The 21,116-nt window shown below is 40.4% G+C and overlaps 1 protein-coding gene across 5 annotated transcripts; it reads left to right on the forward strand.

Annotated features, from left to right (window-relative positions):
- LOC147576109 (uncharacterized) lies at positions 1-16,645 on the forward strand. Of its 5 annotated transcripts, none has more exons than XM_086680602.1 (3): positions 1-514; positions 13,300-13,372; positions 13,509-16,645. In XM_086680602.1, exons 1-3 carry the CDS (start codon positions 94-96, stop codon positions 13,510-13,512), a joined length of 498 nt encoding a protein of 165 aa, XP_086536728.1. In that variant the 5' UTR covers positions 1-93; the 3' UTR covers positions 13,513-16,645. The 5 variants fall into 5 exon arrangements, 1 of the variants encoding a protein (XP_086536728.1); XR_015241776.1 differs by lacking the exon at positions 1-514 and adding exons at positions 10,418-10,986; positions 12,577-12,791 and having other exon boundaries at positions 13,300-16,645; XR_015241778.1 differs by lacking the exon at positions 1-514 and adding an exon at positions 11,387-12,791.
- Positions 16,646-21,116: the final 4,471 nt, after the last annotated feature.

Raw genomic sequence — 21,116 nt, forward strand, 5'->3', positions numbered from 1 at the left:
CCCGCGGCCTCCAATGGCCTAGCTGCGTCCGGAACTTGGCAACGCGGTGAACCAATCGCGAGCTTCTGACGCAGCAGGGACGGGAGGGAGGGTATGCTATTAGCCAATCCGAGAAAAGAATCTTATCGGAGGCCAGTGATGATGCAACCAATGCACTGCACGCCAGCTAAGATGGGGGCGGGGGCTAGGATTGATTGGCAGAGCGGACTCCTATGGTTGAGGACGATATTCCTTGGGTCTCCGGGGCTGAGGGGAGGAGCCGAGCGGCCTGGGTGCGCTGGAAGTGGCCTCCATGACCTTCGAGGGCCAAGAGAGGAGCTAGGAGGCCGGCGGGAGTCCCGGAGGACCGGCCTTCCAGTCTCCATGAAGCAGGCGTTCTCGCTGCCAGGCCCGACAGCGTTCGCGTACCTGACCGCGGCTGGCAGCCAAATCCCCGGCGTCTGCGCTCGGGAACGAGAGTCCTTGGCCAGGACGTGCAGCTCCGGAGCCCTCGCGGGCGACCTTGACCATCCAGGTCGGCTGTTCCCCCTGAGGGAAATGTGGGTGGGCCTCCTGCCTGAGTGTCTGGCAAGGGACAGCCTGCTAAAAGTGGAGGAGTGACCAGGAATTCCCTTCGCAGCTCTTTTTTGAGGTTTTGGCTCCCCTTTCCTTACAGAGGAGGCCTGGCCTTCAAGGTCCTTCAGGATCTGGGCACAGCGTCCCTCTCCAGCTTTCCTCCCACGCACGCACTCAACCAGATCCCTCTGTCAGCAGCTGGCTGGTACCCCAGCTGCCTGTTCTTTTAGTCGGGCTGTACCTCCCCACCTCCCGTCTTCACCTGGTGATCTTCAAGACCCAAAGTAAATGCCTCCTTCATAAAGACTTTCCTTAATCCTCATTCTGGTCAAAATCCGTCTCTCATTTCCTGTGCTTCTGTACCTTGTTGACAATATTACCATTTCAGAAAATGCCCTAGTTAAGAACCTAGCTCTAGAGCCAGACCACATAGGTTTAGATTCTGACTCTGTCATTTACTGACTTGGGCAGGTTTAGGCAAGTTACTTAACCTCTCTGTTCCTGCTCTGTAAAGTGGAGATAATAGTATTGTCCTCAGGGTTGTTGTGGGAATTATATGAGTTAATACATATAAAGTGTTTGGCTGCATATAGGAAGTACTCCCTAAATGTTAGCTAGTGTTGTCATTGCACATCTGCCACACCCCGTGTAGATGGTAAGCTTCTTTGGGCTAGAGATCATACTCTATATAGTATCCTCCAGTTTTTTGCACTTAGTAAGTGTTCAATAAATGGTGGAAGGAAGAATCCATTCCCTTGGTATTACAGAAGAAAACAATACCTCAGCCTCTGTTCACTGGATAATACGACAAATCTCAAAATGAATTTTCCATTCAAAGTAATGAACACAAGCCAAGAAATCTCTGTGCAACACCAGCCAACCTTTGTATCGCCTGCTTTTTTCCAGAAGCTTTGCCTCTGCTTTTAAAGGTAAACTGCCCGTAGTGTTTCATTAACAATGCTTCCCTCTAAGATTCCAAGTTCAACACCAAAGGTGAAATGACAATGAACTTTTAGTGGTGCCAAAAGCAGAGGCAAAGGGCAACTGCCAAGACCCGTGTCCTATAGCCGAACCTCCGCAGAGTTTGAAAAGCATGAGTTTCACAGCATTGGCCAACAATATCATGGCCATTTCTTACGTCATTCCCTGGAGAAAAAAAACAACCCATGGCCACCTAAACATCAACTTAGCTAAGTCCAAATAAATATTTATTGGCAATCTAAGCAGCTCCATAACCAAGTCAACGCTTATAGGGGCAAAGAAAGTGGCATATGCAGTTTTTCTTCATGTCTTCATAATATCTGTTCCAAATTTTGGAAAGGAGCAAACAGTTAACTGGTGTAGCAAAGAGGGGAACTACATATTATGTGGGATCCAAGTCTCAAACTTTTTCCTTGGCCATCTTAGGTTCTTTTAGGTTATGTTCAGTATCCTCTGTCTTGAGTCCTGCAGGCTACCCCTCTACTCAAATGCCAATCTTGAAAGAAACAAAATGCTTTCCAGGCCATTGCTAATTTTAACACTTTGACTTGGAATTGAGCAACACTGCCTCCCTGCTGAATGGATAGATCAAGCAAAAGACTCTAGAGGCGAACATTGCCCAGACAAGCAGGCAGCCAGGTAAAGTGAGTGTCCAGGGAGAAGGCAATAGGGTCAAAAGAAAGAAGGACTAGTATTCTTCCTGCCTTATGAGTTTGCTATGACATCTATTCAAGCATCCTCACTACCATCTTCCTCCTGGATGCTTTCCTTTTCCTTTTTTTCTTCAAAAGAATTGGGAGGGAGGAACTTGGAACCCACACATCTGGGTTCCAATTATTCATCTGGAATAAATTTCTTTAGAATATACTCTCTGGGAAATCTGAAGCCTTCAGGGCTGAGCAGCGTGCCCATAGTGTAATAGACAGGCCAGGCTGGGTCAGCCATGGCCACTCCATGAACCTCTAAGCAAATCCGCACTTGCTTGTTGTACTCAATCTTGCCCTGATACCCAGGAGGTCTAAACTTAGGAACAAATCAGATAAGGGAGGAGTTTTTCACACTTTGGACTTCAAGTGCAAAGTGCTTTGGAATAGTTACATTTAGGTGTATGCTGTTACTAAGGGTAGGATATTATTTAGAAGCTGACTTGTGTGCTGAACAAGCATTTCTTTAAGAACCAAAGCTGCAAGAGGAGATCTGTTCAAGTATCGCTGTGTGGCAGGGACACCTGGGTGGCTCTCCACTAAGCGTCCAACTTCGGCTCAGGTCATGATCTCATGGTTTGTGAGCTCGATCACAGCATCAGGCTCTGCACTGGCAGTGTGGAGTCTGCTTGGGATTCTCTTTCCCTTTCTCTCTTTGCCCCTCCCCATCTTGTGCGCTCGCGTTCTCTCTCTCTCTCTGTCTCTGTCTCTGTCTCTCTCTCTCTCAAAATAAATAAACTTGAAAAAAAGCCACTGTGTGGCTAAATAGTGAGCAATAAGATAAGCTTAGAGACCCTAAGGCTGTGCTGTTCTCTCACTGTATTGAGTTCACTGTTGTTAACGAAAGTGATTGCTTATCAACCTCTTCCTTCAAATTAGCTGGCTTGTTTCCTGGGCATGACTTAGTGGAACTATCATCTACTTTTGCTTCTCATCCCTCATTTCTCTCCTCCCTCCCATATGTATGACTCGTCTCCCCACCAGCATACAAGGATTGGACCAAGTGAAGTTCTGTTGTTGCTTCCTAATTCATAGAAGGGTATGTCCAGTAAGGCCTGAGGGTCTAATATTAGCATCTGAACCAGGCACCTCCATGAGCAGAACTTTTTTTAAAGCTGCTGAGATTTGTATAACAGAGATATCAATAGGGTGACAACTATTGATGATTTTATCCACTTGGTGAACATAATTAAGTTCCAGGCCACAATGTAGAAATTGTTGTGCTATATAGTTTTTTTACTTAAGAAGCAGTATAGCATATGGTTAAAAACATGGCCTCTGGAACTAGATTTCCTCTGTATGCCTCAGTTTCCTCATTTGTAACATGGAGATAATAATAGTTCTACCTCACAAGGTGAAGATTAGATGATTTAATGTAATTAAATGAATTTAAAACACTGACATGTGCAAGACACTCAGTAAGTACTGAGTATGTTCGCTCTCACCATCATCATCGTCACAGATGTTGTTTACAAGCACTTGTCTTTGAGATTTGAATGAGGAGCTGCATAGTAGAACAATGCATAGGCTTTGCACCCACAATCAAAATCTAATTTTGCCTCTTAATAGTTTTGAAACTTGGGAGTAAATCTCTTAACATAGCTGAGTGTAAATTGGGACAAAAAGATTTTTGCTTAGTGTTGAAACACACACACTTTTAACACAGTTGTAGAAGTTGTTGTTGTTGTTGTTATATAGTTATACTTTGGTCCCTGTGTAGCTGTAGGGTAATGGTTAGGCTAACTCTGAAATCTCTCTGCCCTGGCCTCTTGCAGGCATACACTCTGAAATGTTTTAAAGATGGAAAAGAAAGCAGAGAACACAAGTTTTTAAATATTTAGAGTCCTCCAAAAAGTCTCTGTAGATATCTGTAAAATCTCAAAGCAACTTAAAGGTAACAAGACAGCATACTTAATATTTAATTAAAATATAACAATGTTAATAATAACTCTTTGTGTTTCCATATTATCTCTTTCTGAAGAATACAAAGTGTCTTAGAAACACTATTCCACTATTCCCTCTACATTTCAAGGTGACTATTGTCTCCTGTCAAAAAAAACACAAAGGAAATGGATAGACTTAGCAAAAAGCAAATGAAGACACTTCAAATAACAGAAGAGTGGGAAGACTGTAGACCTTAAGTCATAAGAAAATTTCCTCTTCTTGTCCTGTTTCTCCCTAAATGCATGACAAATACAGCCTCTTACTTCTAGAGAAGGTCTTAAGCTTCCCTCTCCCTAACCCCTCACCCAGGTTGGGATATCCTTTTTTTAAATTTTTTGTTTTTTAGCATTTATTCATTTTTGAAAGAGAGAGAGCATGAGCAGGGGAGGGGCAAAGAGAGAGCGGGAGACACAGGATACGAAGCAGGCTCCAGACTCTGAGCTGTCAGCACAGAGCCCGACGCAGGGCTTGAACCCACAAGACCAAGAGATCATGACCTGAGCTGAAGTTGGATGCCCAACCGACTGAGCCACCCAGGAGCCCCTCCTTTTCTTTTTTAAACTGGGTCGTGTTCAAACGTCCTATGCTTGATACAAGATGAAGGTAGATGAAGAGATAATGAAGGAAACATTAAATGGGCTTTCCAAGAACATATTTCTTTTTAAACAATTCCTAAAGAGATAGTCAAAAGCAGTGTAATGTACTGTCCTAATCTATTCCACACAGCTAGTGTGAGGTATATAGAAGCGTATTGCTGACATTGCAACATCCAGCAGTAGAGGGCAGCACTGCCCTTCTTTTGCAAAAGGCTGAGTGCTCATAAGAAGGAAAATAAAAGACACTCTTGACTACAGTGTCTGTGTGTTTACTTTTACCTAATACTTTAGAGGAAAAAAAAATTAGAGTCTTTTTCTTATTGTTTAGGTGATTAGGTAGAAAGAACGTCAGAGCCTGTATTGCCTTGAAGTAACTGGTGAAAAACATAGAGTATGCTCAGGATATGGGTTCTGCCTAGGAAAGATAAACAGTAGCTTGACCCTGTGCAATCAGATAGGGTTATTGTATGAACAGACCTAATTCTCCTGCACTTTCTGGATAGAAATCAATCTACTGAACTAGCAGGATGTGGTTTTAAAAATGTGTGTAACTCATATGGGCTTAGCCCTGATAACTGCTTTTGAATCCTAATTCACTGACTTTATTCTGCTGTCTGAGTTAGCTTTCCTCTCTGTCACACTTGGATCAGATCAGACCTACCTCAGTTATACCACTTGTATTATGACCTTAAAGAATGATGTCAGACATGATGGTAAGGAATGTCTTTCATGAGACTGTAGCTGTCTAAGGGACTATGTATATCTGGCGGGGAAACTGAAAGCTTGTATGCTGGTCCTCATTCTATTGGACTATGATTTGAGTTTCTCTATCCTGTAAGTAGCAAGAAAAAAAAACTTATTTTGTACTAAAAGTTACTTCACGCTCCTTGGCAGGATGACAGAGGAGAGAATAATCTTTAATTTCAGCAAATATATAACCATAGTGTCCATAGCACATTTGGATTCTGCTCTAACCCTCAAAATGTTTTTGGCAGCAAATCTTCAGTGCCAATTTAAATAAATTCTGCCAGGAGTAAGAGCTGGAAGACGGGGTCTAGTTCCCAGCTCCCTGTGTGAACTTGGAAAAATTATAACCTCTGAGCCTTTGTTTCCTCATCTGTTAAACAGAGATAATGTCTTCTAGATCTAGCAATAAAAGGGTCAATTTAGAAAGTACATATTAAAGCCCTTTGAAAGGCATTTAAGTACCTAACGAGTATTTCTATAACTGTAGCCCAAAGAGATTCCTGCCTTTTCTAAAAATAAGACTGTGTGTCTTTTCTCCTCATGTGGTATCATTATATTACCTGAGATGGTTCATCTTCATGGGTACTTAACTTTCTCCTCCAACTCAATTGCTTGTTAGTTCCTTGAGAACTGAAACTATCAACTATACTTCCTGGTATCCTCTATAAGAATATATTTAGTACATAATAGGTACTCAAATAAGTGTTGGTTGATGAAAAACAAAAACTAAAAGGCAGAATTGACTTTTTATTTAATTGTGGTAAAAAGAAAAAACATAACATTTACTCTCTCAACCATTTTTAAATGTATGTATAGTACAATGGTGTTAACTGTTTGCACATTGTTGAGCAACAGATTTCTCGAACTTTTTCATCCAGAATTCTTCAAAACTATCTTCCACATCTCATGGTGTCCAAAGTGCTTCTTTATTGATTGACTGGACAAAAACAGGAAACTGATATAGGACTATGGCCCTGTGGCTAGGGATGTGTGGAACAAGGAAAGCAAAAGATGTCCACTCTTTTGAATCTTTCCTGCCCTCATAGAGATTCTGTCCTAGTGGCTCTCTAGCCCACAGATGAGTCATTTTCTTTTTTTTTTTTTTTTTTTTTTTTTTAAATTTTTTTTTAACGTTTATTTATTTTTTTGGGACAGAGAGAGACAGAGCATGAACGGGGGAGGGGCAGAGAGAGAGGGAGACACAGAATCAGAAACAGGCTCCAGGCTCTGAGCCATCAGCCCAGAGCCCGACGCGGGGCTCGAACTCATGGACCGCGAGATCGTGACCTGGCTGAAGTCGGACGCTTAACCGACTGCGCCACCCAGGCGCCCCCAGATGAGTCATTTTCTATAAACTTGGGAACATATGCCAGAAAGGACAGTGCCTCTATAAAGTGCATTCACGAGTCATTTGCATCTAACATATAATTAAACATTTATATGAAGGAAACTATTACATTAAAATATAAACGCTTGCCAATTGATTTTCAGGATCTTGACTTCTATTAATTACTGAAAATAAAGTACTATTTTAAATCATTAATGGTATCACAGTAGCATTTTTATTTAGCTAGTATGGGTGAGGACTGGCATATTGAGGGAAACTGTCCTCCCCAAAGACCCTGCTTTGGCTATAGATATGTGTGCTTCTAGGACTCTTTCAGGGTAGCATGTGCTTTTAGAAACTGCATCTTTTCAAGCACAGAGCTTCATCATAAGTAACTGTTAATTATCTTGTCACATTCATTTAAGATAAAAAAAATTTGGCTTTTTCTTTTGCACCAAGTGAAAACAAAAATAAACTCTAGATGGATTTAAGATTTAAATATTTTAGGGATGCCTGGGTGGATCAGTCAGCTAAGCATCCAACTTTGGCTCAGGTCATGATCTCACGGTTCATGGGTTCTGCATCATGCTCTGTGCTGACAGCTCAGAGCCTGGAGCCTGTTTCAGATTCAGAGCTCACACTCTGTCTCTGTCTCTGTCTCTGTCTCTGTCTCTCTCAAAAATAAACATTACAATTTTTTTAAAAAAGATTTAAATATTTTAAACTACTAGCAAAATATGGAAACTAAAGGAGATTTTTATTTTTTTAGGTTTATTTTTGCGAGAGAGACAGAGCGAGTGGGGTAGGGGCAGAGAGAGAGAGAATCCCAAGCAGGCTCTGTGCTGACAGCAAGGAGCCCAACGCAGGTCTCAAATCCACGACTGTGAGACCGTGACCTGAGATGAAACCAAGAGTTGGACGCTTAACTGATTGAGCCACCCAAGTGCCCCAGAAAATAAAGGAGATTTTTAAAAACAGAATTAGAGTAGAAGAGACTTTCCCAATCATGACACAATCTCAGAAGCCATAAAGAAAAACAAAACTGACTTTGTATGGTGATGGACACCATAAACAGAAATATGATGACTTGGAAAAAATATTTGGAGCATGCTTATCAGTCATATCTATTATATGCTCAGAGCTTCATTGTACCAATAGAAAAATGAATTAAGGATATAAAAAATGAATCAAGAAAGAATAAATACAAATGGCAAACAAACATAACCCAAATCATCCTTATTATTAAATTGAAACCATACCAATTTACCCATTTTTGTCCACCAGACTGACAAAAATTTTTACATATTGATAAATGACATTGTTGAGAGTACAGGAGAGAAGGCACTTTCATGCACTATTGGTAAGGATGTTGATTCATGAAAGTTTTTCTCAGAGTGCATTTTGGCAATATTGGTGAAAATTAACATAGGCATACCATTTTACCAAGCAATTTCTTCTCTAGGGATCTATGCTAAAGACACTTATACAAGTTTGACAAGATAGGTAGGTACAGAGGTGTATACAGCTGTGCATTGCAGTGTTGCTTTAATAGAAAAATAGTGAACAATGACACTTTCCAACAAATGTATCATTTTATAATGTAAAAAATCAAGTTTTTATTGAAAAAAATAACATTTGAAAGAGATTTCACAAGAATACAGAGACGTTAATGGAGTTAGAATGTATTATGCTAAGCGAAATAAGTCAATCACAGAGACAAATATATGATTTCACGCATGTGGAATTTGAGAAACAAAACCTGAACATATGGGAAGAGGAAGGAAAAAGAGAAGAACGAGAAACAAATCACAAGAGACTCTTAACCAAAGAGAACAAACTGTGGGTTGACAGAGGGAGGTAAGTGGGAGATGGGTGATGGGTATTAAGGAGGGTACTTGTGATGAGCACTGGGTGTTGTATATAAGTCATGACACACTGAATTCTACTTCTGAAACCGTTTCACTGTATGTTACCTAGCTAAAGTATAAAAATAAATGAATTTTTTTAATGTTTATTCTTGAGAGAGAGACAGAGCATGAGCAGGGGAGGGACAGAGCGAGAGAGGGACACAGAATCCAAAGCTCATGCTCTCTCTCTCCTTCAGAAATAAAGCTCACGAGCTGTGAGATCATGACCTGAGCTGAAGTCGGATGCTTAGCCAACTGAGCCACCCAGGTGCCCCTAAATAAATTATTTTTTAAAAAAGATAGTCTCTAACAATAAATAAGTAGAACCAGAAAAAAATAGTTCTCCAAAGCACGACAGATATAGTCAGTTAAAACTTCAGAAGTTATGAGAAACTACTTTTAATAAAGAATAATGTGGTGGTTTAGAGCTAACCTGGAAATCAAGAGAACTATTAAAAATCACTTGTTGATAAAATAGTGATTTTTAAAAATGTAAATCCCAGACTCTGTATCCCAGGATGTAAATAAAACAGTTCCCGACAATAAATATTGGCTGAATGAATGAATGAGAATAATACTTCCATGAGGGTTGTCATAAGACTTGATGCAAGATTGCCTAAGGATTAGTGCTTGATACATAACAAGTGTTTAGTAGGTACTAGTTCACTACTTTCCTGGAGGCCAGTTTGAGCTTCATAACTGCCTGGCACATTACAGGGGGTTGTTTATTTAAAACCGTGCATATAGTGCTTACTATATGCCAGGTACTGTCCTAAGTGCTTTACAAACACTAACACTAACAAACACTAACAAATTGCAGTAACAGCTGAAGTAGCTAGTCTTATTATCCCACTTAACAGGTGAGGCAATTGAAGCAAAAAGCAATTGAGCAATTTGCCCAAGCTAGCACAGCTAGACAATGGTGGGGATATGAATACAGACAGTCTAGCTTCAGGGCCCCTGCTCCACTGTGCCATGTTGCCAGTCACGTGATAAAAATTTATCCAATGAGGGGCGCCTGGGTGGCGCAGTCGGTTAAGCGTCCGACTTCAGCCAGGTCACGATCTCGCGGTTCGTGAGCTCGAGCCCCGCGTCAGGCTCTGGGCTGATGGCTCGGAGCCTGGAGCCTGTTTCCGATTCTGTGTCTCCCTCTCTCTCTGCCCCTCCCCCGTTCATGCTCTGTCTCTCTCTGTCCCAAAAATTTAAAAAAAAAAAAAAAAAAAAAATGTTGAAAAAAAAATTTTTTTTTTAAATTTATCCAATGAAAGAATTAATGAGATGTTATGCTTATTAGAAATTACATTGTGCTTTTATTCTAGAGAATATGTTATGTTAAATCATACCTGAAAATTAATCCTGCAGTATCCCTTTGAGGTAGAGCATATTTTTTAAATGTTTAAAATGTATTACTGGGGCACCTGGGTGACTCAGTTGGTTAGGCATCTGATTCTTGATTTTGACTCAGGTCATGATCTCATGGTTGGTGAGATTGAGCCCTGCATTGGGCTCTGCGCTGACAGCATGGAACCCACTTGGGATTCTCTCTCTCCCTCTCTATCTCTGCCCCTCCCCCACTAGCTCTCACATGTGCTCCCTCTCTCTCTCTCTCTCTCTCTCTCTTTCTCTCAAAACAAATAAAACTAAGATAACATTTAATTTAATTTAATTTAATTTAATTTAATTTAAAAATGTATTACTAGTTCTTGAATTGTGTTTTAAAAGACCACAGGCAGTCCTTGTTCCTTCGATGAAGTCACTATATTTGTTTTCTGACATCATAAACTTTCCATACAACAGTTCCAAGTTCTAAACAGAAAGACATCTGCTCTAGAAATGGAAGAGGCATAAGGGCTTACAGAGAAGAATTACATAACAAGATCAAAATTATTTAGAGGGGAAAGATTGTGTGAGTTTTAATCTTCCATGTGGCTAACGCAATGGACCTATAGACTTTGAGAGTTTTGGTTTTTTTTAGTTTTAACCTTAATTTAACTTCAAATCATAACATAATACTACCTTTTCTTTTTCATGATTTATTCATTCATGCATTTAATTCATTCAATTAATAATTATTGACCATCTACTATCCGCCAGGCATTGCACTAGGTGTTAAGGATAACATGGTGAACAAAAAGGCTAAGTCCTTGTCCTCATGGCTTCTCTAATCTGATGGAGAAGACACATAATAACACTGCATAAATGAAATTATGAACATCACAGCCTTGGTAAGTGCTATGTAGCTTTGTGGAAAAGGGACATGAAAGTATATAATAGGGGGAATGAATGTAGTTGAGGCTGATTCTTCCCCTCTCAGAACATTCCCTCCAGCATGGATAGAATCCGTCTTCTAATTCCTGCCCCAGCAGCACCTCTTAGATCCTACAACTTGCACATATTAAGCTTACATTTCTGGAATCCATTTAGGCAGCCAATGTATTCAAGAAAAAATGGCCCATTAAAAATAATATCTTTATTATTTTCTTATTGTTTCTAGTTCTTTTTTTCCAAAAGACAAAAACACCAAAACATCAATTGAAAAATCTAATTTCCATTAGTAACATATATATATATATATATATATATATATATATATATATATATATGTGTGTGTGTGTGTATACACACACACACACACACACACGTTTTAATTTAAAGATCTAATTGGTTTTATTAAATGATTTACGAATGTGCCCCTGTTTAGGGCTTGGGATTCTAGGATGTAGGAGAAGGGATCCTTTGCCCTCCATCCTTGCCCATCCTGCATTCCTTCTCCTTACACTCTTTTCTTTGTTGTGTCATGTGTTCATTGTTTTGATGACACCCCATGTCTGCTATTGGATTGGGTTCCCCATTGTATTCAGCTCATTACCTTTTATCTAGGTGTTTACTAATCAGAGTGTGGTCCTGGACCAATGGCATCAGCATCACCTAGCTAGATGCTTTTAGAAATGCAAAATCTCAGCTCCCCACCCCCAGGCCTACTAAGTCAGTATTTGCACATTGAGAAGATCCTCAGATTTTTTTCTGAGCACATTAAAATTGAGGAGCATCATTTTACCCCCATCAGCTTCCAGGAATGTAAAATGGACAAGGTCATTCCTGCCCAGCCCACCTTGCTCACAGCTTTGAATTGAAGATGCTCTGAGATTTAAAACAATAATAACAAAAGGCATTTTCAGGAGATAAAAATGCAATACAACTATTAAACATCAGATTTAATATTATTTATTTTCACCTAGATAACTTGATTTACTAAAGCTGTTTTCAGAGGTAAACAAAGATTACTCCTATTTGACTGACTCTGTTTCTGTAATAATTGGTTGTTCTATCTTAAAATACCCTAGAGTTCTGTTTTATTTTGTTTAATGTATAGGTCAACAATTCTTTCATCCTTACCGCACATGAGAATTTTCAGATTTTTTTCTGAAAATCTAAATCCCGAGTCCTACTCCCAAAGATTCTGATTCAGTGGGTCTAGAGTGCCGCTTGGGCTTATGTAATTTGTTTTAAATGTTTATTTATTTTTGAGGGGGGGAGGGGCAGAGAGAGAGGGAGGTGGAGGACCCAAAGCAGGCTCTGAGCTGACAGCAGAGAGCCCAATGTGGGGCTCAAACCCACAAACTGTGAGATCATGACCTGAGCCGAAGTCAGACTCTTAGCCAAATGAGCCACCCAGGTGCCCTAACTTTTTAAAGTTCCCTAGGTAATCTAATGTACTGGTAGGGTTAAGAATCATTGATGGAAATAAGAGATGAGGAGAGTTAGATATAGGGTATAATAAACACATGTAAAAATAGCTGTAGTTCTGTTTTCAGGAATCCATTCTACCAGAATATGTATACAAAGATGTATGTGCACAAAGGCTCATTGCGGCATTATTTGTAAGAGCAAACATGTTGGAAACAATTTTAGTGTCCGCCAATTAGTGAATGATCACATAAGCAGGGCACATCCATATAATGCAATACTGTGCCAACGAATAAAGCAAATGAGGAAGACTTATATCTACTGCCATGAGAATATCTCCAAGGTATGTATTGTTAAATTCTTTAAAGTTACCTAACAATATGTGATATATGATCTCATTTATCTGAAAAGATAAGTGTGCATATATACATCCGTGGGTATGTAAATGTTTAGAAAGATCACTGAGGGATACTTACCAAACTGTTGACAGTGGCTACCTCTGGGAAGAAGAATGGGTGGGTAAGGGGCTTTTCACTGTGTAAGCTTCCAAATATTTTACAAGAATGTATCCATGCGCTACTTGTGTAAGTATTCAAAATACATTCCAGGGCTGCTGGCTGTCATACCATTTGTAATCCTGGATAATAGACTATTTAAACTAATTATTATTTTAATATTATAATCTTGAATGCATAATTTTATAATAAATATTATAGTGGCTGACAAAAATAAAACATATCTATAATACCTACACAAAACAAAAACTGCTAGGGCACCTGGCATTTTTGTTACTCAACCTGTCACTTCTCGACTCCGGGATTACTGGAATTATGTTGTTCTGACTTCTCTAGATACCATCCAATCCAATGATATACTTGGCATTGACACTAACAACCTCTCTAGTTCCTTGGATAACTCACCCATGTAAGTAGATCCTACTTCTAGAAGAGTCTCTATATTAGCACTATGTAAATTCTCCCTTGTCCAGCTCTAGAAGTCACTAAGGACAGAAGGGCCCTACAACTGAGCCTTGCTGAGAGCCAGTTCTCCTCCATTTTAGGTAATTGCAAAAAGCATGCCGATTAAGCCTTTGTAGGAGGGATGTGCATCCTGTCTAGGGAAAAATTCTCAAGAATCGGCTGGGATAGCTCTTCCTCTTTGAAATGGTGAGTAAGCACTGGAAGTGTATAGTGAGAGAAATTACTTATGAATCTGTCCCTCTCAGCCCCAGGCCACTTTCTCTGAGAAAGACTCAAGGATCTTACCCTAATAGCATTGGAATAAAGTCAGTGCAGAGGCAGACTGACACAGAGCAAGGCTTCCAGCCCACAGGGGGGCCCTGCTGACAGCTCGTTAGAAACTGTCTCTCTCCTGAACCCCCTTTCATTTCTTCAAGTTACAAATCCTGACAGACTTTGATGGGAACAGCAAGGTGGTAAGATCCCCTGTGGCAAGCAAGTCCCTGCTCATCTATCTGTGTTTGACAGATAAGGAGAGTAGATGTCATCTACAAAACGTTTTGCTCACCTGAGCCAAGTGAGCCAGGACGGCCGTGCCGCCCTTTGCAGGGCCCTCCCTCAAGAGTGATCCAGACAAGACCCACCGACCACAACTGAGATTTCTCTCAAAAGAAAATCATTGTAACCAGACAGCTCCTGGAAACTGAATGCCCACTCTAGTCCTCAGAAAAGTGCATAACACTTAATAACTCCAAGGAAGTTATGCTTTGATTAGCAAAAACCTTTTCCGAGTTACACCCTCCTCTTGGTCTTTGAGGGCTGGTGACCAGTTAAGATCTGAAAAGTCTGTCTGAGATTCTGAGCAGAGTGTCTGGGCCTCCAACTTTGCCAAATTACTGGGAAAGGGAGTGTGATAAAAGGAAACGAAACGCCACTGTGCTCCAGACTTCAGAGATTGAACACGCTGGTATCTCAAGGTCTCTTCAACCGTCTGTCAGTGGCTCTCCCACTTTAACATGCCTTGGAAAAATCTGTGACGTTCATTTAAAATACAGATCTTGATTCAGTAGGTCTGGAGTGAGTGGGTCCAAGGAATCTGCATTTTAACAAACTCTCTAGGTGATTCTGGAGGCAGGTGATCCTGGGGCCCCACTTTGAGAAGCACTGCTGCCCCCTGTTGCTACCTGCACCAGCACCTCCAGCAAGGGCTCCTAACGGTGTTCCCAGCACTTTTTGGGGGGAGTTCCTCTCCCCCTTGGCCAACAGGCCCAGAGCCGGTTCTCAGCAGCCGTTTCAATTGGAAGTGGAGCCAGCTGTCTCCAGGATTCTTCTTCAGGTAACAGTAGTCCTCAGAGGCCACTCCCTGCAGAGAGACATCTCCCAGAGACCAGCCATTCAGAGCCCCTAGAAGGCAACTCCCAACAAAGACTTGCAACAAAGAGCCTCCTGCTCTTATGCCACAAGGCATAAGGGTTGATTTTAACCAGTTGATTTTTATTAGATCACAGGTTCTTAAACTTCAGCGTGCATCAGAATTACCAGGGCAGCTTGGTTCAAGTCCATGGACCCAGGCTCCATCCCAGAACCACCCACAGGATAGAGCTGATTGATCAGTAGTTTAACGAGCTACCAGTAGATGCAGATACTCACCAGAGTTTGAGAACCATCATTTAGAACAAAGGCCTCGTAAAACTCCAACCATTGTACTGCAAAACTTGAGATCCGAAACATTATTACCACTGAACACAATTGGTTTTCCTTCCTCACTCTCTTAATGTCCCTAATAATTTTCTATCCAAGAAGTCAAATACTTTCCTAGAGGAAAAGAGCTGCTAGACATTCTGACTTGCTAAGTGCCGATATGCTGCGGTTTGAGAAAATCTATACTCAAAAATCTAAACTTTTAAAACTAATTAGAGACTATTTTTATCATTACAAAAAATATAGTAATAATAACTTTTATTAAGTTCTTATTATGTGCCACGTACTGCTCTAAGTATTTCTAAGTGTTAAAATAACCAGTATTTATTGAGCACTTGCTTTGTAACAAAAAACATTATTTCATTTAGTCTGTCATTTCACCTAAGCATTTTTTTTTAATTTTTTTAATGTTTGTTTATTTTTGAGAGGCAGAGACAGAGACAGAGCATCAGCAGGGGAGGAGCAGAGAGAGAGGGAGACACAGAATCCGAAGCAAGGTCCAGGCTCTGAGCTGTTAGCACAGAGCCCAATGTGGGGCTCGAACTCATGAACTGTGAGATAGTGACCTGAGCTAAAGTTGGATGCTCAACCGACAAAGCCACACAGGTGCCCCACACCTAAGCATTTTAGATGGAGTGACAGATGAGGAAACTGAGACACACACAAACTAATTTACTTGCCAAACATTGCACAACTGTTAAGCAGTAGGGCTATGTTTGAATCCAGAGACCAATTCTCAACCATTATTTCACCTTGCTGATATTATCATAGCAATCATAACAGTGCTTTATTCAACAAGCATCTATCATAATGCTATTGAGTGCCAGGATTGGGGGTTATATATTCTAAGTATACAGTGACAAACAAGACAAACACAGCCCTTGCTTTCACTGTGTGCATGATCTGTTGAACAATCTGAATGTGTCAACAAGTTATTCAGTGCAGCATGAGGAGTGCGGTACCAGGAAATCACTGGGTTGGGTGATAAGACACAGCCTAGACCAGGAGGATTAAGGAGGGTTTCTCGCAAAAAGTGAGGCATGAGTGAAGATCTAAAGAATGATGAATTATCCAAGAGAAGAGGAGAGAGGAGAGCTGGGGCTGAGGAGACAGTAGTTATAAAGGCCCAGGGTTAAGAGAACACATACTATGGTGAGTCTAGGAAATGAAAAGTGATTGGTACAATTGGAGCAGGGAGGGAAGAGGGCAATGTGTGAACAGTGAGACTGGAGAGAGAAACCAGAACTAGATTTTGAGGTGCCATGTAAAGCACGTTAAAGGATGTTAGTGTGTGGGAAATGGAGATCCATTGAAAGGTGTCAGTCAGAGCACATAGCTGAAGGGTGAGGTGTGGCCTGATTTGTTGAGGTGCATGTCACAGGGAGATACTATCACCCAGGGAAGGGGGAAGACCAGGGCCTTGGGACCACCAACATTCCAGGGCTGGAAAGAGGAGGAAGAGCCCCCAGAAGAGACTCAGGAGATGTAAGAGGAAGACAATGAGAGGTGACTCAATTTACCCAAGATCACAAAGCTAGTAAGTGGCAAACTCAGAATTCAAAATGTCTCTATCTTTCTAAAGCCATGTTCTTGACCCCTACATCTCTTAAATATTGTTTTCCCTTACTACCTAAAATTATGGTTGATATAAAACTTTATTTAGGGGCACCTGGGTGGCTCAGTCAGTTGAGAGTACAACTCGATTTCAGCTGAGGTCATGATCTCACAGTAGTGGGATGGAGCCTCTCTGGGTGCAGAGCCTGCTTGCGATTCTCTCTCTCCCTCTCTCTCTGCCTCTCCCCCACTCGCACTCTTGTGCTCTCTCTCTCTCAAAAAAAAAATCCTAAAAAAATTTTATTTATACATATTTTTCCAGTAGCTCATTCATTTAAAAACAAAACAAAACAAAACAAAACAAAACAAAACAAAACAAAAACTTGTCAAGGAATCAGTTCGGTGGATCCTTGAATTGCATTCAGGAAGCAAACTCATGAAACAGGCTTCTAGCTGCCCCCTCATCTCTCTGCTGTGTGCCCCGCCGTATCTCTGGCTTGGATATGCTTTTGTTCTGCTTAAGAATGTCTTCTAGGGCATAGCCATGTACAGCCTGTGGGCAAATGCTTAGGTTTTCTCTTCAGAGGTCCTTCCATGTGCTATCAGGGCACCGGTACAAATCCAGGAACCACTCTGAGTATCTATAATTCTCCAGGGGACAAACCAAACATAGTAATAATCTAGTTCTCTACAACATGTGTGTCTTCTCCAAATAATGAAAACTCTGGCTGCTTTTGTTAACTGTTTATTATTTTACTAAAGCAATAGATGCTCATGCTAAGAAAACTATATATATATATATATATATATATATATATATATATATATATATATAATGTACAAGAGCTCAGAAGTTATAAAAATCCTTTTTTAAGGAAAGAATTTAAAAGATATTTTAATGGTGTCACTTAATTTAACAAACATTCTTCTGTGTCTATTACATGCAAAACATGGTACTAACCACTGGGATAGGCCAGGGGCACAAGGAAAGCTAAATAACACAATTCAATATGGCAGTGGAAGGAAGAGCTTCATCTGTGGGTCATGTATAATATCTTTTTTTTTTTAGCTTAACAAAAAAAATTTTATTGGCTCATGTAACTGGACAATTAATTGGAATGCTGGCTTTAGACATGCTTCAGCTCAAGGAGTATGGTCTCAGGGCTTAGGCTTTCTCTTCATCTTAACACTGCTTTTCTTTCTGTTGGCTTTGCTCTGGGGCAGGCTTTCCTCACATGGCATCCCTAGGTTTGTTTCATCTTCATAATTAGCAATCCTAGAGAAGAGAGCTGGTACCTTCCCCCACCCACACACACTTCCACCTAGATCAGTCCTGGGGTCATGCTCAAGTCTTTGGTTCAGTCCTGTTCTGTTGCATTTTCAGGGGTTCTTATGAATTTTAGATATTAAACCCTTTACAGAAATATTTTTCCCCCTTTCTCTTTATTTGTTTTTTCTTAATTTACATAAAAGTAATCATATAGTATTCAGGAGTAGATTCCTTAATGCCCCTTACCCATTTAGCCCATCCCCCCTCCCACAACCCCTCCAGTAACCCTTTGTTTGTTCTCCATATTTAAGAGTCTCTTATGTTTTGTCCCCCTCCCTGTTTTTATATAATTTTTGCTTCCTTTCCCTTATGTTCATCTGTTTTGTCTCAAAGTCCTCATATGAGTGGAGTCATATGATATTTGTCTTTCTCTGACTAATTTCACTTAGCATAATACCTGCCCTCTAGTTTCATCCACATAGTTGCAAATGGCAAGATTTCATTCTTTTTGATTGACAACTAATACTCTGTTGTATATATATACCACATCTTCTTAATCCATTTATCCATCAATGGACATTTGGGCTCTTTCCATACTTTGGCTATTGTTGATAGTGCTGCTATACACACTGGGACACATGTGCCCCTTCAAAACAGCATACCTGTATCCCTTGGATAAATACCTAGTAGTGCAATTACTGGGTTATAGGGTTTTTCTATTTTTAGTTTTTGGAGGAACCTCCATACTGTTTTCCAGAGTGGCTGCACCAGTTTGCAGTCCCACCAGCAGTGCAAAAGAGATCCTCTTTCTCCACATCCTCACCAACATCTGTCGTTGCCTGAGTCGTTAACGTTAGCCATTCTGACAGGTGTAAGGTGGTATCTTACTGTGGTTTTGATTTGTGTTTCCCTGATGATGAGTGATGTTGAGCATTTTTTCATGGCCATCTGGATTCTTCTTTGGAGAAGTGTCTATTCATGTCTTTTGCCCATTTATTCATTGGATTCTTTGTGTTTTGGTTGTTGAGTTCAATAAGTTCTTTATAGATTTTGGATACTAACCCTTTATCTGATATGTCGTTTGCAAATATCTTCTCCTATTCCATCGGTTGCCTCTTAGTTTTGCTGATTGTTTCCTTCGCTGTGCAGAAGCTTTTTATTTTGATGAGGTCCCAATAGTTCATTTTTGCTTTTGTGTCGATTGCCTCTGGAGACGTGTTGAGTAAGAAGTTGCGGGGGCCGAGGTAAAAGAGGTTTTTGCCTGCTTTCTCCTCTAGGATTTTGATGGCTTCGTGTCTTACATTTAGGTCTTTCATCCATTTTGAGTTTCTTTTTGTGTATGGTGTAAGAAAGTGGTCCAGGTTCATTCTGCTGCATGTCACTGTCCAGTTCTCCCAGCATCACTTGCTGAAAAGACTGTCTTTATTCCATTGGATATTCTTTCCTGCTTTGTCAAAGATTAGTTGGCCATATGTTTGTGGGTCCATTTCTGGGTTCTCTATTCTGTTCCATTGATCTGAGTGTCTGGTTTTGTGCTAGTACCATACAGTCATGATGATTACAGTTTGTAATGCAGCTTAAAATCTGAGATTGTGATCCCTCCAGCTTTGGTTTTCTTTTTCTTTTTTTTTTTTTTCTTTTCTTTTTTTTTTTTTTTTAATTTTTTTTTCAACGTTTATTTATCTTTGGGACACAGAGAGACAGAGCATGAACGGGGGAGGGGCAGAGAGAGAGGGAGACACAGAATCGGAAACAGGCTCCAGGCTCTGAGCCATCAGCCCAGAGCCCGACGCGGGGCTCGAACTCACGGACCGCGAGATCGTGACCTGGCTGAAGTCGGACGCTTAACCGACTGCGCCACCCAGGCGCCCCTGGTTTTCTTTTTCAATATTGTTTTGGGTATTTGGGGTCTTTTCTGGTTCTATACAAATTTTAGGAGTGTTTGTTCTCTGTGAAGAATGCTAGTGTTATTTTGATAGGTATTGCATTGAATATGTAGATTGCTTTGGGTAGTATTGACATTTTAGCAATATTTATTTTTCCTATCCAGGAGCATGGAATCTTTTTCCATTTTTTGTGTGTGTGTCTTCTTCAATTTCTTTCATAAGCTTTCTATAGTTTTCAGTGTATAGATTTTTCACCTCTTTGGTTAGATTTATTCCTAGGTATTTTATGGTTTTTGGTGCAATTGTAAATGGGATCGATTCCTTGATTCCTCTTTCTGTTACTTCATTATTGGTGTATAGGAATGCAATCGATTTCTGTGCATTGATTTTATATCCTGCGACTTTGCTGAATTCATGGATCAGTTCTAGAAGTTTTTTGGTGGAATTTTTTTGGGTTTCCATATAGACTATCACGTCATCTGTGAAGAGTGAAAGTTTGACCTCCTCCTGGCTGATTTGGATGCCTTTTATTTCTTTGTGTTGTCTGATTGCTGAGGCTAAGATTTCCAACACGATGTTGAATAACAGTGGTGAGAGTGAATATCCCTGTCTTGTTTCTAGGGGGAAAGCTCTCAGTTTTTTCCCATTGAGGATGATATTAGCGTTGGGTCTTTCATATATGGCTTTTATGATCTTGAGGTATGATCCTTCTATCCCTACTTTCTTGAGGGTTTTTTATCAGGAAAGGGTGCTGTATTTTGTCAAATGCTTTCTCTGCATCTATTGAGAGGATCATGTGGTTCTTGTCCTTTTATTGATGTGATGAATCACATTTTGCAGATACTGAACCAGCCCTGCATCCCAGGTATAAATCCCAGTTGGTCCTGGTGAATAATTTTTTTAATGCATTATTGGATCCAGTTGGCTAATATCTTTTTGAGGATTTTTGCTTCTATGTTCATTAGGGAAATTGGTCTATAGTTCTCCTTTTTAGTGGGGTTTTGGAATCAAGGTAATGCTGGCTTCATAGAAAGAGTTTGGAGCAGCTTCAAGAGAATTTCTATTTTTGGAACAGCTTCAAGAGAATAGGTGTTAACTCTTCTTTAAATGTTTGATAGAATTCCTCTGGAAAGCCATTTGGCCCTGGACTCTTGTTTTTGGGGAGATTTTTGATTACTACTATGTTGCCTGTAGAGTTAGAGTTTCTAGTGGTGTTCTCTGGTCCTTTCTTGTCTTTGTTGCTTTTTTTTTCTTCATCTTTTCTCCCCTCAGAGACTCCCCCTTAGAATTTCTTGCAG

This window comes from Puma concolor, chromosome D2 (assembly GCF_028749965.1).
Source record: "Puma concolor isolate L17-30 chromosome D2, mPumCon1.1.hap2, whole genome shotgun sequence".
NCBI lineage: Eukaryota > Metazoa > Chordata > Mammalia > Carnivora > Felidae > Puma > Puma concolor.